General features: G+C 39.9%; 1 protein-coding gene across 1 annotated transcript in view; it reads left to right on the forward strand.

Moving 5' to 3' along the window:
• Positions 1–2,230: 2,230 nt before the first annotated feature.
• Positions 2,231–18,689, forward strand: part of REELD1 (reeler domain containing 1) — a 32,619-nt gene continuing 16,160 nt past the window's right edge. Inside the window, exons 1-2 of the mRNA XM_032147937.2 lie at positions 2,231–2,891; positions 17,119–17,220. Of these exons, the coding sequence (XP_032003828.2) occupies positions 2,845–2,891; positions 17,119–17,220 (149 nt within the window). The 5' untranslated portion in view covers positions 2,231–2,844. The remainder of the gene's footprint in view (positions 2,892–17,118; positions 17,221–18,689) is intronic.

Here is an 18,689-nt window from a genome sequence, read left to right on the forward strand (position 1 = left end):
TATGAAATTAATATTATTATTCCATCTATAAATGAGGAAATTGAAGCACACAGAAAGGAAGAAACTTGCTCAATATCACCCAGTTAGTTACTGGCAGAGGTGAGATTTAAACCCAGCAGTCTAGGTCCAGAGACTTTAAACCACTTGCCCCAGAATATGTCAAGAAGCCCAAACCCATTTTGAGTTAATTTTTGTATGGTTGCAAGATAAGCGTCCATTTTCGTTCTTTTGCATGTGGATATCCAGTTTCCTAGCACCATTTATTGCAGAAACAGTCCTCTCTCCATTGTGTGTTCTTGGTACCTTTTTCTAAAATCAATTGATCTTAGATGTGTGGGCATATTTCTGGTGTCTCTGTTTTGTTCCATTGGTCAGTATGTCTGTTTTCATGCTAATACCATGCTGCTTTGATTATTACAACTTCGTAATAGATTTTGAAGTCAGGCAGTGTGATGCCTGAAGCTTGTTTTTGTTCAGTATTGCTTAGCTATTTGGGGTGTTTTGTGGTTCCATACACATTTTAGGATTGTTTTTTCTATTTCCTTAGAAAGTGATATTGGAATTTTGAGAAGAATTGCATTGAATCTGTAAATTGTTTTGCATAGTATGGACATTTTAACAATATTGATTCTTTCAATTCATGAACATGGGACACCTTTCCATTTGTGTCATCTACTATTTCTATCATCAATGTTTTATAGTTTTCAGTATATAAATCTTTCACCTCCCTGGTGAAATTTACTCCTAAGTGTTTTTTTTTTTTTTTTTTAAATGCTATTATAAATGAAATTGGTTTCTTCATTTCTTTTTGAGGTAATTCATTTTTAGTGTAAATAAATGTTACTGATTTTTTTTCTTTTTTTTAGACAGAGTCTCAATCCCATCACCCAGACTTGAGTGCAGTGATGTGATCCCTGCTCACTGCAGTCTCAAACTCCCAGGATCAGGTGATTCTCTCACCTCAGCCTCTTGAGTAGCTGGGACTACAGGTGTGCACCACCATACCTGGCTATTTTTTTGTATTTTTAGTGGAGATAGGTTTTTGTCATGTTGCCCACACTGGTATCAAACTCCTGGGATTAAGTGATTAACCTGCCTTAGCCTCCCAAAATATGTGGATTACAGATATGAGCCACTGTGCCCAGCCAGAAATACTACTGATTTTTGTGTGTTGATTCTGTATCCTGCAACTTTACTAAATTCATTGATCTGTTAGACTTGAAACTGCAAAACTACTAGATGAAAACATAGGGGAAATACTCGATAACATCAGTCTGGGCAAAGATTTCTTGGGTATGACCCCAAAAGCATAGGCAACAGAAACAAAAATAAATGAGATTGCACCAAACGAAACAGCTTCTGCACAGCAAAGCAAACAATAGAGTGAAGAGACAATCCATAGATTGGGAGAAAATATTTACAAACCATATAGGTGTAAGGGGATAATATCCAAAATATATAAGGAACTCAACTTAATAGCAAAAAAACAAGAACTCAATTTAACAATGGACAAAGGACCTAAAGAGACATTTCTCAAAAGAAGACATACAAATGGCCAACAGTAAACATGCTCATCATCGGCAATTATCAGGCAATGCAAGTTAAAACCATGATAATATATCACCTCACACCTTCCAGAATGGCTATTATCAAAAAGTTGAAAGATAACATGTGTTGGTGAGGGTGTGGAGAAAAGGGAATTCTAGTGCGCTGTTGGTGGGAATGTAAATTAATACAGCCATTATGGAAGGCAGTATCAAGGTTTCTCAGAAAACAAAAAATAGAACTACCCATATGATCCAGCAGTCCCCTTCTGGGTACATATCAAAAGAAATTGAAATCAGTATGCTGAAGAGATCTCTGCACTCCTGTGTCCATTTCAGAATTATTCACAATAGCCAAGATAAAGGAGGAACCTAAGTGTCCATCAATGGATGAATGGATAAAGAAAATGTGCTATATATATATATAATATATATATATATATATACACACACACACACACACACACACAATGGAGTACTATTCAGCCTTAAAGGAGAAGGAAATTCTGCCATTTGTGACAACATGGGTGAACCTGAAGGATGTTATGCTAAGTAAAATAAGCCAGGCCGAGGAAGATAAATACTGCATGATCTCACTTATAAGTGGAATCTAAAAAAGTCAAACTCAGAAGTAGAGAATGGAATGGTGGTTACCAGAGGCAGGGGGAAGGGGTGGATGGGTAATAGGGAGATGCTGATCAAAAGGTACAAAATTTCAGTTGGGAGGAATAAGCTTTAGTGATCTATTGCACAGAATGTATAATAATGTATATTTCAAAATTGCTGAAGGAATATATTTTAAATGTTTTCACCACAAAAAAATGATAAATGTGTTAGGTGTTGGATTTGTTAATTAGCTTGATTTAATCATCCCACAAGGTAAACATATATCAAAACATCATATTGTACCCCATAAATATATAATATATACAATTATTATTTGTTAATTAAAATTTAAAATAATTACTTGAAAAGAAGACCAAACTCCCAGATGTGCTGAGGCTTTTCAGAATAAAGTGGACAACAAAGGGACAAGGCCACTGGTTAATGAGGATAGCCTGGTGTTAACAGATGGCGTGGAGGCCAGGCCACTCAGGTCTTATTTTGTTTCTTTATCCTTCAAAAAGAATCATCTCCAAGCTGAAAATATTTCTAGGGGAGAAACGGAATCCACCAAAATAAAGAAGACTGGAACTCCTCTAAGTTAAGTCTCCAGGGGCAGTGATGACATCACACTGCACAAAGCGACTTGCAGGTGACACAGGAAACACTGTTAGGAGCCTGTGAGACATTGAGGAAAATGAGACATGAGCAAAAAAATGCCCTGGTTTTAAAAAGGAAGAAAAGGTAGGGAAACAACAGACCAGCAACCTTAATGCAAAAACCGTGCATACTCAAGAGAAGTAGAAAATATGTAGAAAAAAAGTTGTGGTTTAAAAGCCAATACGGGTTCACTTAAAGAAGACGTGTCAAGACCACAGAATATTTTAATAGTCTAGAAACTACACCTATTAAAATATGTAGAACCTATACCTTCTACACTACTAAACTAGAAGGATATTGTAATTGTAACATCATCATCATCATTGATGCCACTGTCATTATCATCCTGGGTAACAACTACTGAGCAGTTTCTTTGTTCCAGATGCTATATATCTGCAACACTCAGTATAAACTGCCTCATTTAATCCTCAGAACCAACCACCCTATGTCATAGTATGGTCTCACTTAATCTTAGCAACACATTGAACACAATTTCTTAACTATGTGGACAAAAATAAAATAGAGTAGTTGTTAGTATGACTGGAGGATTTATAACTGCTTGGAAAAGAAAAGGCAGTGCACGTAAATACAGCTATGTGGGCAACTATACTTAAAATGTATCACAACCTCCTGTACTTGGTTCTATAGAGTTTATTATTTTCATCAATTCCCAGGTAAAGGAATCAAAGATTTTTCATATTATGTAGTATAAGGAAGGACGGATAATACTAGGAATAATAGAATCAAGAGTAAAAAAATTCAATAAGCTAGAATAAGAGAATGAAAGCAATAAGCTGGAGACAAAAGACATTTCAATTTAGGATTTTTTTTAAAAGCTATATAACACAGTTTGGGGAGACCCAGAATTATTGAATCTCGTTGGAAGAAATGTTTGGTCTTCTAGCCCACCCAAGAAGTCCCACTAAGTAGTTCTCTAGTTCTGTGTTTTTCAGTCTGCATAATATGGCATGGGAAATGAAATCAATTTAATGGTTAAAGGTCATCAATACGAAAATGGAAAAAAATTAATGTACACCATTTATAGCATTTAGTATTACTGTGTTAAATGTGTTTCCATTTTATTCTTGGTGTGGGTGCACTTGGGGCTGATAAAAAAACATTTTCTACTATAGGTTGTCAAAAAATTTGAAATCCACTGCTATGGCCAATGCTTAAATATCTTTCTTTCATTGCCTCATTTACAGATAAAGTCTACAAGGAAATCTGGGGGGCATCCTTTTTGTCTTTGTACACATCTAACTCATAGGGAGATATTTTTCTTTTAATAGTGAATTTAAATTTGCCTCACTGTAGCTTGAGCACCTTGGTTTGTGTCTCAGCCTTGCCACATACTGGTCATAAGATCTTGCTCAAATCATTTTACCTCTTTAATCCAAAATTTTTCTTATCTGTAAAAATGACAATATTTTAAATAACAGATCAATATTTTCCATACCTATTAAAGGGTAAAATTGATTTTTTAAAATAGAAGTCATATTAAAAACTCTAAAGATTTTACAAATGCTATTCTTTATAACTCTTAAGTTTACCTTAAACAAACCTAATCTTTTGTTGTCAACCCTTCAGATATTTTAGGAAGCTATTATGAATCTTCTCTCCTCAGGATGAAACTCCTTGTTGGCTCAACTGCTCTTCACAAATGCATAATTTTGGAGTCCATACACCACCCTGGTCACTCTCTTTAGAATACACTCCAGTTTTAGGCTGGGCGCGGTGGCTCACGCCTGTAATCCCAGCACTTTGGGAGGCCGAGGCGGGTGGATCATGAGGTCAGGAGATCGAGACCATCCTGGCTAACACGCTGAAACCCCCTCTCTACTAAAAATACAAAAAAAAAATTAGCCGGGCGTGGTGGCGGGCGCCTGTAGTCCCGGCTACTTGGGAGGCTGAGGCAGGAGAATGGCGTGAACCTGGGAGGTGCAGTTTGCAGTGAGCAGAGATCACGCCACTGCACTCCAGCCTGGGCGACAGAGCGAGATTCCGTCTCAAAAAAAAAAAAAAAAAGAATACACTTTGTACATTTATTCTATTTTCAACTGTATGTTAATTTTAAAGTACAGCATGCAACATGAAAAATAACATGCACACAATGAGAGGAGCTGTGTTAGGCGAAGGAGCTTATTGATGATTACTTTGCTTTTTCAAAAATTGTGTTTAATGTTGGCATATACCCTATCTTCCATAGAAATAAAGTAGGGTGTTCAGGATCTAATTTCAAATGTAGACTAGTAATCTCAAAGTATAATGGGACAATTATATCCCTTGTTCAGGAGACAAAATTGTTCCCAAAACCTTTTTTTGTTCTGTTTTTTCATGGCATATTTTAAGCTTAAAACCCTAAAGATTTTGTTTTGTTTTGTTTTGTTTTGAAGTGTCTGCTTGTGAGCCCTATCTCCTCCATCCTGGGTTTAAGCCATTGGTTGTTTCTGACCTAAGAAAAGCACTTAACATTTGTCCTTGTTTAATTTCATCTTGTTAGATTCAGCTCATTGCTCTGGGCTGTCAAGATCATTTTTCATCATTTTTCTGTCATGCAGTCATCTGCCTGCTCCTCCCAGTGGCTGGTCACCCACAGGCCAGAGGTGCATGCCCGCCACACCTTTCTCACACAGTGCTGGAGGGAAGCCACAGGGAACCCCTGTCCAGGTGATGTGACAGAGCTGACAGTCAGCATCCTTTAGGGGACATTCTGCAGCCAGTTTAGAATGTCTCCAGTTATCTTTGTGTTATTTTAACTAATTTTTCTTTATATGGTCCCTAAAGGTAATGAGAAATAGGCAGCTGATTATGTTTACCATTTTTACTTCACTGCCAGGAAGCTCAGAGTATGGGCCAATGGTCCATTTTTAACGGGTTTAAGCCACTTTTAAAATCTAGTAAAAATAAAATAATAACACATGATATATTAGGGTTCTCCAGGAAATAAAACCAACAGGAGATAGGTAGATATAGATATAAATGTGCCTATATAGAGAAATATAGTACTCCCTTCCTATCCGTGGTTTCATTGTGGTTTTAGCTATCTGTATCAGCCATGGTCTGAAAATATTACATGGGAAATTCCAGAGATAAACACTTCATAGGTTTTAAGTGTGCCCTTTTCTGAGCATGGTGAAATCTTATGCTGTCCCACTCCATCCCACCTGGACATGGGTCATCCGTTTGTCCAGCGTATTCATGCCATAGACACTGTCTACCCATTAGTCACTTGGTGGCCATGTCAATCACCAGATCAACTGTCTCAGTATTGCAGTACTTGTATACAAAGAAGCCTTATTTGATTTCATAATGGCCCCAAAGCCCAAGAATAGTGATGCTGGCAATTCGGATATGCCAAAGAGAAGCTGCAAAGTGCTTCCTTTAAGTGAAAAGAAGAACATTCTCAACTTAATAAGGAAAGAAAAAAAATAATATACTGAGGTTCCTAAGATCTAAGATAAGAATAAATCTATCTGTAAAATTGTACAGAAGGAAAAAGAAGTTCATGTTAGTTTTGCTGTCATACCTCAAGCTATAAAAGTTATGGCCACAGTACATGATAAGTACTTAGTTAAGATGGAAAAGATATTCAATTTGTAGATAGAAGACGTGAACAGAAATATGTTCTGATTGATGACAATCAGGTTTGGTACTATCTGTGGTTTCAGGTGTCCACTAAGGGTCATGGAATATATCCCCCTTGGATAAGGGGGAGCTACTGTATAGATAGAGATAGAGATGGAGATAGAGATGGAGATGGAGATGGAGATAGAGATGGAGATGGAGATAGAAATAGAGAAAGAGAGAGAGATAGATGTATAGGTATACCTCTCTTTATGCTTCGCAAATGTGTTTTTTACAAATTGATGGTTCGTAGCAACTCTGTGTTGAGCAAGTCTATGAGTGACAGTTTTCCAACAGCATGTGTTCTCTTTGTATCTTTGTGTCACATTTTGGTAATTCTCACAATATTTTAAACTTTTTCATTATTATTATATCTGTTATGGTGATCTCTAATCAGTGACCTTGTTGTGACTATTGGAATTCTCTTGGTGCGCCATGAACTGCACTCATGTCAAATGGCAAACTTAATCAATAAATGTATCTGTTCTGACTGCTCCACCAACCAGCCATTCCCCCATCTCTCTCCTTGTCTTTGGGCCTCCCTACTCCTTAAGACATGAGAATATTGAGATTAGGCCAATTGATAATCCTACGATGGCATTTAAGTGATCAACTGAAAGGAAGAATCAAAGGACTCTTACTTTAAATCTAGAAATGATTAAGCTTAGTGAGGCAGGCATGTTGAAAATTGAGATAGACTAAGAGCTAGGCCTCATGCACCAGACAGTTAGCCAAATTTTGAATCCAAAGGAAAAGTTCTTAAAGGAAATTAAAAGTGCTACTCCAGTGGACACATGAATGATAAGAAATCAAAACAGCCTTATTGCTCATATAGAGAAAGTTTTAGTGGTCTGGACAGAAGATCAAACCACATCATCCTCCTAAGCTAAAGCCTAATCCAGAGAAAGGCCCCAAAGCTCTTCAATTTCATGAAGGCTGAAAGAGGTGAGGAAGCTGCAGAAGAAAAATTTGAAGCTAGCAGAGGTTGGTTCATGAGGGCTAAGGAAGGAAGAGTCATCTCCATAACATAAAAGCACAAGATGAAGCAGAAAGTGCTGATACAGAAGATGCAACAAGTGATCCAGCAGATCTAGAAGATAACTGATGAGGCTGGTGCCACTGAACAATGGATTTTCAATGTAGACAAAACAGCCTTCTATTGGAGGAAGATGCCACCTAGGACTTTCATAGCCAGAGAGGAGAAGTCAATACCTGGTTTCAAAGCTTCAAAAGGCAGGCTGACTCTTTTATTTGGGCTAATGTGGCTTATGACTTTAAGTTAAAGTCAATGCTTATTTATCATTTGAAAATCCTAGGGCCCTTAAGAATTATACTAAATCTACCCTGCCTGTGCTCTATAATGGAACAATAAAGACTTGATGACAGCACTTCTGTTTACAGTATGGTTTACTGAATACCTTAGCTCACTGTTGATACCAACTGCTCAGAAAAAAAATATTTCTATTAAAATATTACTGCTCATTGACAATGCACTCAGTCATCCAAGAGTTCTGATGAAGATATACAAGGAGATTAGTGTTTTCATGCCTGTTAACACAACATCCATTCTGTGGCCCATGGATCAAGGAATAATTTCCACTTTCAAGTCTTATTATTTAAGAAGTAGATTTTGTAAAGCTATTGCTGCCATAGATAGTTATTCTTTTGATGAATCTGGGCAAGTAAATTGAAAACCTTCTAGAAAGGATTCACTATTTTAGATACCATTAAGAAAATTAATGATTCATGGGAGGAGGTCAAAATATCAACAGTAACAGGAGTTTGGAAGAATTTGATTCTAACCGTTATTGATGATTTTGAGGGGTTCAAGACTTTACTGGAGGAAGTCATTGCAGATGTGGTAGAAATAGCAAAAGAACTAGAATTAGAAGTGGAGTCTAAAGATGTAACTGAATTGCTGCAATCTCATGATAAAACTCTAATGGATGAGGAGTTGCTTCTTATGGATGAGCAAAGAAAATGGTTTCGTGAGATGGAATCTACTTTGAACATTGTTGAAATGATGCCATGGCTTTAGAATATTACATAAAGTTAATTGATAAAGCAGATGCAGAGTTTGGGAAGATTGACTCCAATTTTGAAAAGTTCTACTGTGGGTAAAATGCTGTCAAACAGCATTGCATGCTATAGAGAAATCTTCTGTGAAAGAAAGAGTCAATCAATGTGGCAAATTTTATTGTTATCTTATTTTAAGAAATTGCCACAACCACCTCAGCTTTCAGCAACCACCACTCTGATCCATCAGCAGCCAGCAGCGTCGAGGCAAGACCCTCCAACAGCAAAAAGATCATGACTCGCTGAAGGCTCAGATGATCATTAGCCTTTTTTGGCAATGAAGTCTTTTTATATTAAGGTATGTACATCTTTTTTTAGACATAATGTTATTACACACTTTAAAGACTATAGTATAGTATAAACACAACTTTTATGTGCACTGGGAAGCCAAAAATATTGTGTCACTCTCTTTATTGTGATGTTTACTTTATTGCAGTGATCTGGACCCAACCAAACCTGCTATACCTCTGAGTTATGCCTGTATAGATATAGAGAAAGAGATTGATTATAAGGTATTGGCTCACATGATCATGGAAACTGAGAAGTCCCATGATCTGCTCTCTATAAGCCAGAGACCCAGGAAAGCCAGTGGTGTCATTTGAAGGCCTGAGAGTCCAAGAGTCACCGATATAGATTCCAGTTTGAGTGCCAAGGCCTGAGAATCAAACCTCTGAGGGCAGAAGAAGCTCAATGCTCCAGCCCGACGGTCAGCGAGTGAATTCGACTGTTCTTAGCCCTTTTGTTCTAAGCTGGTCCTCAGTGGACTGAATGAGGCCTGCGCACACTGGGGAGGGCAATCTACTCAGCCCATCAACTCAAATACTAATCTCTTCCAAAAACACCCTCACAGACACACGTAGAGATAATGTTTAGCCAGCTATCTGGTTTCTGTTAACACATAAAATTAACTATCCCAAGTGGTAAAAGCAGAAAAAATAACTACTGGGTACTGGACTCAATACCTGGGTAATGAAATAATCTGTACAACAAACCCCCATGACATGAGTTTAACAATGTAACAAACCTGTACATGTACCCCTGAACCTAAAGTAAAAATTGAAGAAAAAAGAAAAGCAAAATATACTAAGGACTATCATACCAGAATTTTGTATAAACTTAAACTATTTCAAATAGTATTTTCTGCTTACCTATAGATTCTTGCATCAGAGACGTGTGAATTGGGCTTTGCGGGGAAAGTGCAGGTGTTTTGGGGAGGAGTAAAAGTGATGCTAATCGTTGCTGCTCCCCTATCCTGGGAGATAGGGAAAACAGTCAACATAGGGTTTAGTGAAAAGATGGTGTTAAAGAAGTCTTATTGGCTTGGCCTACGGTAGACCTTCTGTTAAACTCTTAAGGGATCTATTGCCATGTGGATTTTGCTCACGTTACTGAAGGGTTTTTATGGGAAGAAATTGTTAAGCACTGAAGGGGAATTGGGAAATCTGGTATTTCTACTTACAGCTTTTCTAGACTGTTTGCTGGATGGTTGGAAACAAATGATTAAATTTCCTGAGGTGCCTCAAACTCATTAAGCTGGGGCCACTCACATACTGGCAGTGTGCTAAGCTGGCTCCTGGGATTCTGTGTCACCAGGCAGTTTGCTCCCAGGAGAACTGGCTCAGATCCTAGCAGTAAGTGCCGGCGTAACGTTTCACAGCTTTGGGGTGCTGCCCGAGAAGTTGACTCTATTGCTGTTTTGCAGGAGGTGGTGAAAGAGGCCTGTCGGTTTTAGATGTCTGTTTAGTAAAAGAAAGGACTGTGATGGCAGACTTGCAGCTGGTTTGAGGGAAATGTGGATCTAGCTCTGGAGCTGAGTCTTAGAGCAAAAGAAGTAATTGGTCCTGCAGAAACGGCCCATGAACGTGAACCAGAGAAACACTTTTGGAGTTTGGTATTTGCAGATTCCCTGAAAAAATGTTTTAAAATTAAAAGTTAAAAATTTTGATGAAGGACTTTCTCATTCAAAGATTTTAGTATTTCCCCATTGCCAAGGGAGAGTGGGGGCTAACCAGACAATTAGCTGCTTCTTGCTGCAGAGTGGATAAGACGTTTGGATTGCCTCTTTAAAGGAGGGTAAACCCTGTTTGTTGTGACTGCCTCTGTGACGGGCGATCAAAGGGCAGTGTGGACGGTGAGAAAATAAAGGATGACATTTAGATACTCAATCATAATGCTGCATTTTTTACTTTTAAAAAGAGAGAGAAGGAAGAAAAACATATATATCCTTACAATTTTTAAATGTTCTTTAATTTGAGAAAACCTGCCATGGATGGAAGGAAGGACAAACATTTGACATTGTTCAATATTGAGGGCTCCTGAAGTCCAGTTACCCTGAAATAACTTTTACCTTCTTGCTTTGAAGTAGTGCATCCCAAAATCAGTTTGCCTGCTTCTGGTAGGTTTGCAGGGTTAGGATGTGAGGTTTGCAGAGAAAGAAAGTTCCGGCTAGATTTCTTACTTACTCAGAGTGGCCCTCTAAACCCTGGTCCCTGTCAGAGAAGCAAGAAACCAAAGTCTTGTCTCCCACTCTTAATTAGCTTTTTGGAACCATGCCACATCACTTTTTCTGTATGTTTCCATATTCATGACTATACAATGGCCATTGTAACAGCTTAGAAGTTAGAGGCACAGGCTCCAGAGCTACTCTGCAGGGGTTTGAAACTTAGCGCCTCCATTCATGGGCAATGTGACTTCAAACAAGTTACTTTAATCTTTCTGTGCCTTAGTTTTCTCATCTGTAAAGTGGAAATGGAATTAGAACATATTTTATAGGATCATTGTGAGGATTAAGTGAGTTCATACATGTTCAATGTTAGCTGTGTGCCTGGCACATGGTAAGAGTTCAATACATGGGACCTATTATCCTTGGAAAGGTTGGAAGAAGGATGCATTAAAACAAGTGGAAAACATAGAGTTCTGAACAGAGAGATCCATGTACCTTTGTCTTCTTTGGCATAGGTCTATGCTACATTATTTCACAGATAACTTACGATGTGCATAGTGCTGTGCTATGCATCCAAGCTTGGCAATTTGAAGACAATTCCTACCTTACAGGGATTTAGAGCTAGGTCAATAGGAAAGATGGTACACTTAAAGCTGATCAGTTGCAATCCAGGGTGGTGTATGGGATCAAGTGCCTACACAAGGATAAAGGGTATACATGGTGTAGAATCCTAAAAAGATACTATAAAACATTCATATATGTATAATAGAAGTCCCCAGAATTATTCAATGCCAATCTTTGAGGCTCATTTTTGCATGCAGTCACAAGATATGAATGTTTAGGCTTTGAAAAGGGAAAAAGAGCCTCTTAATCAACTCCAGGTAATGCTTTTTCTGTCCTGCTATAACAATACATGATCATATTTCTCTAATCATTTATCTCATTGTTTTGCAATTATCTGCTGATGCACTACTCTGCTTTACCAGCCCTGGAGGAGTGAAGACTATGTGTTATTCATCTTTATATCCCCTGCCCAGAGCCTATGGCCTGCACTTAGTAGGCATTTAATAAAGTTTGGCTGAAGGAATGAATAAATGCTCAGAGTACATTTCCAGCATAACTAAAATTGAATGCCGCCAACTTCCCTCTTTTGGACATAGATTATAGTATTTGTCCAGACTCCGTAAATGCCAATTTTTGACCCCTCCTTTGCCTCCATACAAATGGTCTCCAAGTTTTACTTCCATTTACTGTCTCAAAATCTCAGTCCCCACTATCCTGTGTCAAATGTGCCTCATTTTATGTCTGGATAATTGCTACAAACACAGCTAGTGTTCACACCTTTGTTCAAGCTCTCTCTTCTGCTTTGAATATCCTTTTACCCATCTCCATCTGTCTAAACTCCACCCAACCTCTAAAATCAACTACATTTTCCTGATTCTACTTGAAATATTCTGGTATCCCAGACTCTGGTAACCTGGCTTTTATCTCTCTTCTGATCATAGCTTGTTTACTGCTGTGTATCACCACTAGAGAGCATCTAACCCTTACAACATCTTTGTGAGAAATCTAACAGTCTCCCCATTTTGCAGATGGTAAAACTGAGGCTCACCAGCATTAACTTTCCAAGGTCACGTAACCAGTTTGCTGTCTGACTTCACAGCTCTTTCTTCTGTACCTTGCTACCTCACCCCAAGTAAAATGTCAGCTCCTGGGGAGAAGATCCTGCTGATACTTTATCAGCAGACTCTCTTGCAAGTTGCTTTACAAATAGTAAGAATTCAAATATTAATTAGCTTAGAAATCCTGTTTGACTGTACTGTTCTTTAACAGGGATAATGAAGGAGAGGATTATTGGGTAGAATAAAAGCACTAGGCCAGGCACAGTGGCTCACACCTATAATCCCAAGACTTTGGGAGGCAGAAGCAGAAGGATTGCTTGAGCCCAGCCAGGAGTTTGAGACTAGCCCAAGTAATATGGTGAAACTCCATCTCTACAAAAAAAAATACAGAAATTAGCCAGGAAGGGTGGCACGTGCCTATAGTCCCAGCTACTCAGGAGGCTGAGGCTGGAGGATCACCTGAGCCTGGGAGTTGAGGCTGCAGTGAGCTGTGATTACACCATTGCACTCCAGCCTGGATGACAGAATGAGACCTTGTCTCAAAAGAAAAAAAAAAAGGCACTCAACTTTTTTTTTTTTTTTTAATGGTAGAAAGTGCACAGTAGCATGGAGGATGATGCAAAAGTCAGCAGACCTGCTAAACGTACATGAATGACCATTGACTCCCCACTTTCATGTAGAGTTTAAAGACAATTGTGAGTATTTTTCTCTTACACAGATTATCCCAGTACTCCAGAAATCTTTAGATAGTTTTAAAAAATCTATCTAAACGTTAAAATGCTAATCACAATGATGATACTGGAATAGCAGATTTCTATGTAAAAACACCAGTCAATCTCAGCAGGAAGTCATTACTAAGGTAGGAAAAACGTTTGGATAGGAAAGGCTGTTCATGAGTTACAAAAGCCATGATCTTCATCTCCAAGATCTTTGAAAATGAAGAAAATGTCCACTTGTCTGCTGGAGTGAAGGAGCAGGAAACAGGACTGGAATAGTGAGCTCAACAGGTTCCTCCTTCATTTGCAAACTTTTCCAAGGCAGACTCTTAAACCAGGAGTGAGTGTGGGATGGTGTCAACGCGGGTTATAATTACGTGCCAGACTTTAATGCATGCCATCTCAAGATGTTTTAAGAGTAGCTCATTCTTATGCCTTTATAACTAAAATAAAACCTTAAAAATATGTATCATTTTCTTGCTGGAAGAAATCGAAGAGATTATTTAATTCAAACCTTTTTATTTTATACCTGAGGCAACCCAGAGAAGTTAAGTGATTTACTGAAGGACACAGAGTATCTGATTTATAACCATAAAACCCACCCCAAGACTTTCCCTTGGTATAACATTAATATTAACTGTTCTACTCAGGGCCAGGGGATGTTAATGTAACAGATTCAGTCATGTTAATATATCAAGTCCAGCCAAATTGCTAGTGTGAAATGACCTCAAGCAGATTCACAAAAAAAAAAAAAAAAAAAGCAAAAAACAAACAAAACACAGTATTTTCTTGCTTTCCGGGTGCACACAGCTGGATCTCCTTCATGTGGGCGGGGATTGGAGACCAACTCACTGCTGTCTCTCGGGCTTCGGGCTTAGCGCATGGTCTTGCTCACAGCCACACTCTCTCACTGCCTCCTCTCCGTGGTGGGCACCAACCCTCTCTGTGGCTCAGCCAGCTTTCTCTTTCCCCAGACAAAACAGGTATGGAGCCCTTCCTTTGTCTCAAGCCCTATACTAAGTACCAACTCCTTATTATTTATTGCCTCATTGAAACTTCACCAGCACTTCCGGATGCAGGTACAGGAACTGTAGTTATCCTCATTTTGTAGATTATGTTACAAAGCTATTCTATAGCAAAACTGTGAGGAAAAACCTTATCTATCACTTCCCAAATGCTGTGGGAACTTTTGGCAAGTTACAGAAACACTGTGACTCAGTTACCTTATCCATAAAATGAGATAATAATAGTGCAGACCTCATTGTGTTGCTGTATCAATGAGGTAATTTGCCAACTAGCTGACTAGAATAGTGTGTGGTAATGTGCAAGCACTATATAAATATGCTGTTATGTTTAATTAACATCCGATCCCCTCAATGCCTCTTACACATCCTGCACGTGGTACAATATGGCCTCAGGTCTGACCCCACACCATGACCTGTGGCTCAACCACCTTCCTTTGTATAGACCTGTGCTGATAAATATGGTAGCAGCTTACCACAGGTGGCTCCTGAGCACTTGAGGTGTGTCTAGTCTGAATTGAGATGTGCTGTAAGTGTAAAATACCACTGGATATCAAAGACTTACTGTGAAAAAAAATGCAAAATATCTCACTAATGATTTTTTATATGCTGATTGCATGTGAAATGTTTTCAGTATATTGAATTGACTAAATTTATTATTAAAACAAATGTCGTTTGTTCCTTTTCATGTTTTTTAAAAATAAGGCTAGTCCAATTTTTTTGTTTGTTTGTTTGTTTTTGAGACATGGTCTCACTCTGTCGCCCAGGCTGGAGTGCAATGGCACGATCTCAGCTCACTGCAACCTCCACCTCCCAGGTTCAAGCAATTTTCCTGCCTTAGCCGCCCGAGTAGCTGGAATTACAGGCACGTGCCACCATCCCTGGCTAATTTTTGTATTTTTTGGTAGAGATGGGGTTTCACCATGTTGGCCAGGCTGGTCTTGAACTCCTGACCTCAGGTGATCTGCCCGTCTTGGCCTCCCAAAGTGGTGAGATTACAGGCGTGAGCCACTGTGCCTGGCCTAGAAGATTTTAAATTACATATGTGGCTTGCGTTTTATTTCTATTGGCCAGCACTGGTATAGAGTAGCCTTCTATGTGTTCTCGGTCAGATTCCCAGGGAGTTTCTGGCTAAGCCCTGAGTCAGCAGGGCCCTCCCCTGTGATAAGTGCCCATCCTGGTACAATCAGCTTTGTAGGGAGAATGGCATAAGATGTGCTGCCGGCTCAGCAGAGGCTGTGAGTGTGGCAGGCAAGATAAGGCCATGTCTAAGATATGGTGCAACAAGAAATATTACATGAGCAAACGGCAGGATTAGTTATTGAGCCACGTAGCTGCGCTCTCTCTACCTTTGCACTCCCCTCCTCATTCTAATTGGTAGTTGGGCCTTTTGAGAATCCCTGTGTCCGGGGAGTTTGTGTTTCAGGGCCAAAGCTGAGGTGTTGGAGATTACCCCTCTACCTGTGGTAGGTGGATTATGCCAGGTGGCCCAGGGTAATGGGGTGAGGGTTAAAAAAAAGGAGAGGAGGGACACTTTTGTCTCTAAGACTGGGACAGGAGCAGAGTGGAGTGGAGAAGAGGTTAGCCACTCTCCTGCTAGGGGCAGAGATCTGTGCCAGGACCCAGTGGAAGGGGTGGGAAAAACCTCAGCAGGGAAGGGCCACAGGGTGCACCTGGGAGCTCTCAGCACCCAGACCACAGTCTTGCTGAAGATCTGAGCCCCTTTTTTGCATAGAAGCCTTCCAACTAACAGTCTTCAAGTGACCATATGAGCTCTGAAAACTATCATAACAGCAGCCATGGAAGGAACGTATCCTAATTTTCTAGACCTCCCAGAATTTCTCATGATTCAGTGGGAGATTGAGATTGCCTCCAATCCTAGTGGGATAGAGGCTTAGAGAAACCAAATTGAATTTGTTTGCTTTTGTTCTGTGTGTGGAGAACACTGGAATCCTAGGCCAAGGAAGCCCAACTTCCCTTGGTGTTTATAAGATAGATAGTCTCATCTACACTTGCAACAAAAGGTTTAGCAACCTGGTCCCTAAGCCAGTGCCTTGCCTATTCAGTCACTCATATCTTTAGGTTTTTCTGAGTGGAGACAAGGCCTAACAATCAGAACATTGCTCTCTCTGCAGCCCTCTACTCCACATCACCCAGGACTATCAATCCTAGGATTCTCTCTTGGACACCTTGCATTCAATCGGCCACCAAATCCTATTTCCACCTGATCTCCTGAGTCCATTCCTCTTTCTTTATCGTCACTGTTACTGTTGCAAGCTTCTAGGTGATGCTGGTGTTGCCCTCTGGGGACCACACTTTGAGGACCACTGATCTATAGGCTCTGTGGTATTATCAGGTGTCAGCAGATTCTTAGATGCATACAAATGTGAACTCCAGCTTTAGTGCAGTTGATATGGGAGGTGCCTATGCCATGTGTTATTTTTTGGTACCAAACGTTGCTCTTGGGCTAACATATCAATTCTACTTCACCAAGAATGACTTCAGTCCACACTGACTCAAGAAGCCAAGAATGCTGAGACTCATTTCATTCAAACATTCTCCCCTTTGCAGGGAGATCAAGATGGAGGGATCCAGCTTCTGCCAAGGATGTCAGTGCTAGTCCTGTGCAAAACCAGTTCCGGTTCTTTCTAGTTCTTCACACAGGCTTGAACAATGATGTGACTGGAGACGGTGTGTGTGTGTGCGTGTGTGTGTGCACTAATACGATTTAGGCTGGATTTAGACACTGAGGGACAGTTCCTGGCGATGCTGAGGATTAGTGGTAACAGCTGTTATTCTTCCCATTAGAGAAAAAACTGAAAGGAGAAGAAAATACTTTTGTTTAAGGGATGTGTTTGCAACTCTGAGAGGAAGTCATTCTATCAAGCCTGAAGAAAAGTGTGTTCCTCGGTAAGTGGATGTTTTCTTTTCATTTATTTATTTTTGTAGAGACGAGGTCTCCCTGTGATGTGCAGGCTGGTTTTGAACTTCTGGCTTCAAGTGATCCTCCTGCCTCAGCCTCCCAAAGTGCTGGGATTACAGGTGTGAGCCACCGTGCTCAGCTCCAAGTGGATGTTTTTCAGGGATCAGGTAGACAAGATGCTGGTGGGAAAGAAGACACAGTGAAATCTAAGGCAGGAGGGTGGGAGGTGGGGCTGTGGCCGCAGCCTGTGAGTCGAGGTGCTCACTTCCCTTCCCTTGTAGGCACCTGTGTCTGATCTGCCTTTGGAAAGATCACTTGCCGTCAGCAAGGGCTTGAGGAGCATTTTCATTTCATTTCTTTCTTTTAAGAGACAGGGTCTTACTCTGTGCCCAGGCTGGAGTGTAGTGATGTGATCATAGCTCACTGCAGCCTCGACCTCCTGGATTCAAGTGATCCTCCTGCCTCAGCCACCTGAGCAACTGGAACTATAGGTGCACACCAGCATGCCCAGCATTCAAGGGGCATTTTCTGTGTGGCCCTTATGAAAGAAAATGAGAAGAACCCTGAGCCCTCTTGACTGAGAATATGCTTTTACACAGTTCATCTTCATTATCCCCTAATGTGTCTGAGAAGCTGTAGCCATGGTTCCTTGTAGTGTGGAGATGTGTGACTTTGGTGCTTCATAGAAAACAAACAGAAAAGAAAGGCATTGTCTGAAGGACTCAAGTCTAAGAAATTTGCGGTATAGATCATATTCCTGTCTTCTTTTAGCTTGTGAATGTAAAAGGTGGTGGTGTGTGAAGAGTTCAATGGGAGTGGAGGACACTTGATTATTTGGTTTATGGATTATTTCCTTAGTCTATGGTTTTGATAGCTAGTTTCACTACATTTTCAGGATTTTATTTTTACCTTTTAAAACCAGCCGACTACAGGGGAGGGCATTTTTTTTTTTTTTTGCCTTGAGTTTCTCCTTAGGTCAAAATATTAGCCAAACTTCTAAAATGCCTGTGTGCGGGACTACAAAAAAAACAAAAACAGAACTTTTTTTTTTTTTTTTTTTTTTTTTGAGATACAGTCTCTCTCTTTTGCCCAGGCTGGAGTGCAATGGCACGATCTCAGCTCACTGCAACCTCCATCTCCCAGGTTCAAGCAATTCTCCTGCCTCAGCCTCCTGAGTAGCTGGGACTACAGGCACACACCACCACGCCCGGCTAATTTTTTGTATTTTAGTAGAGACAGGGTTTCACCATATTGCCCAGGCTGGTCTTGAACTCCTGTGCTCAGACCAGTGTCCTCCACTCCCACCTGCCTTGGCGTCCCAAAGTGCTAGGATTACAGGCGTGAGCCACCATACCTGGCCTAAAACAGAACTGTTAAAAAATGCCTGTGATAATCCTAAATGTTTATGTAGGCAGATTTTCATCTGCCTTGTTTGCTATCTCTCATTTTATTTTTG

The sequence above is a fragment of the Hylobates moloch genome, unplaced genomic scaffold (assembly GCF_009828535.3).
Source record: "Hylobates moloch isolate HMO894 unplaced genomic scaffold, HMol_V3 SCAFFOLD_3, whole genome shotgun sequence".
Lineage (NCBI taxonomy): Eukaryota > Metazoa > Chordata > Mammalia > Primates > Hylobatidae > Hylobates > Hylobates moloch.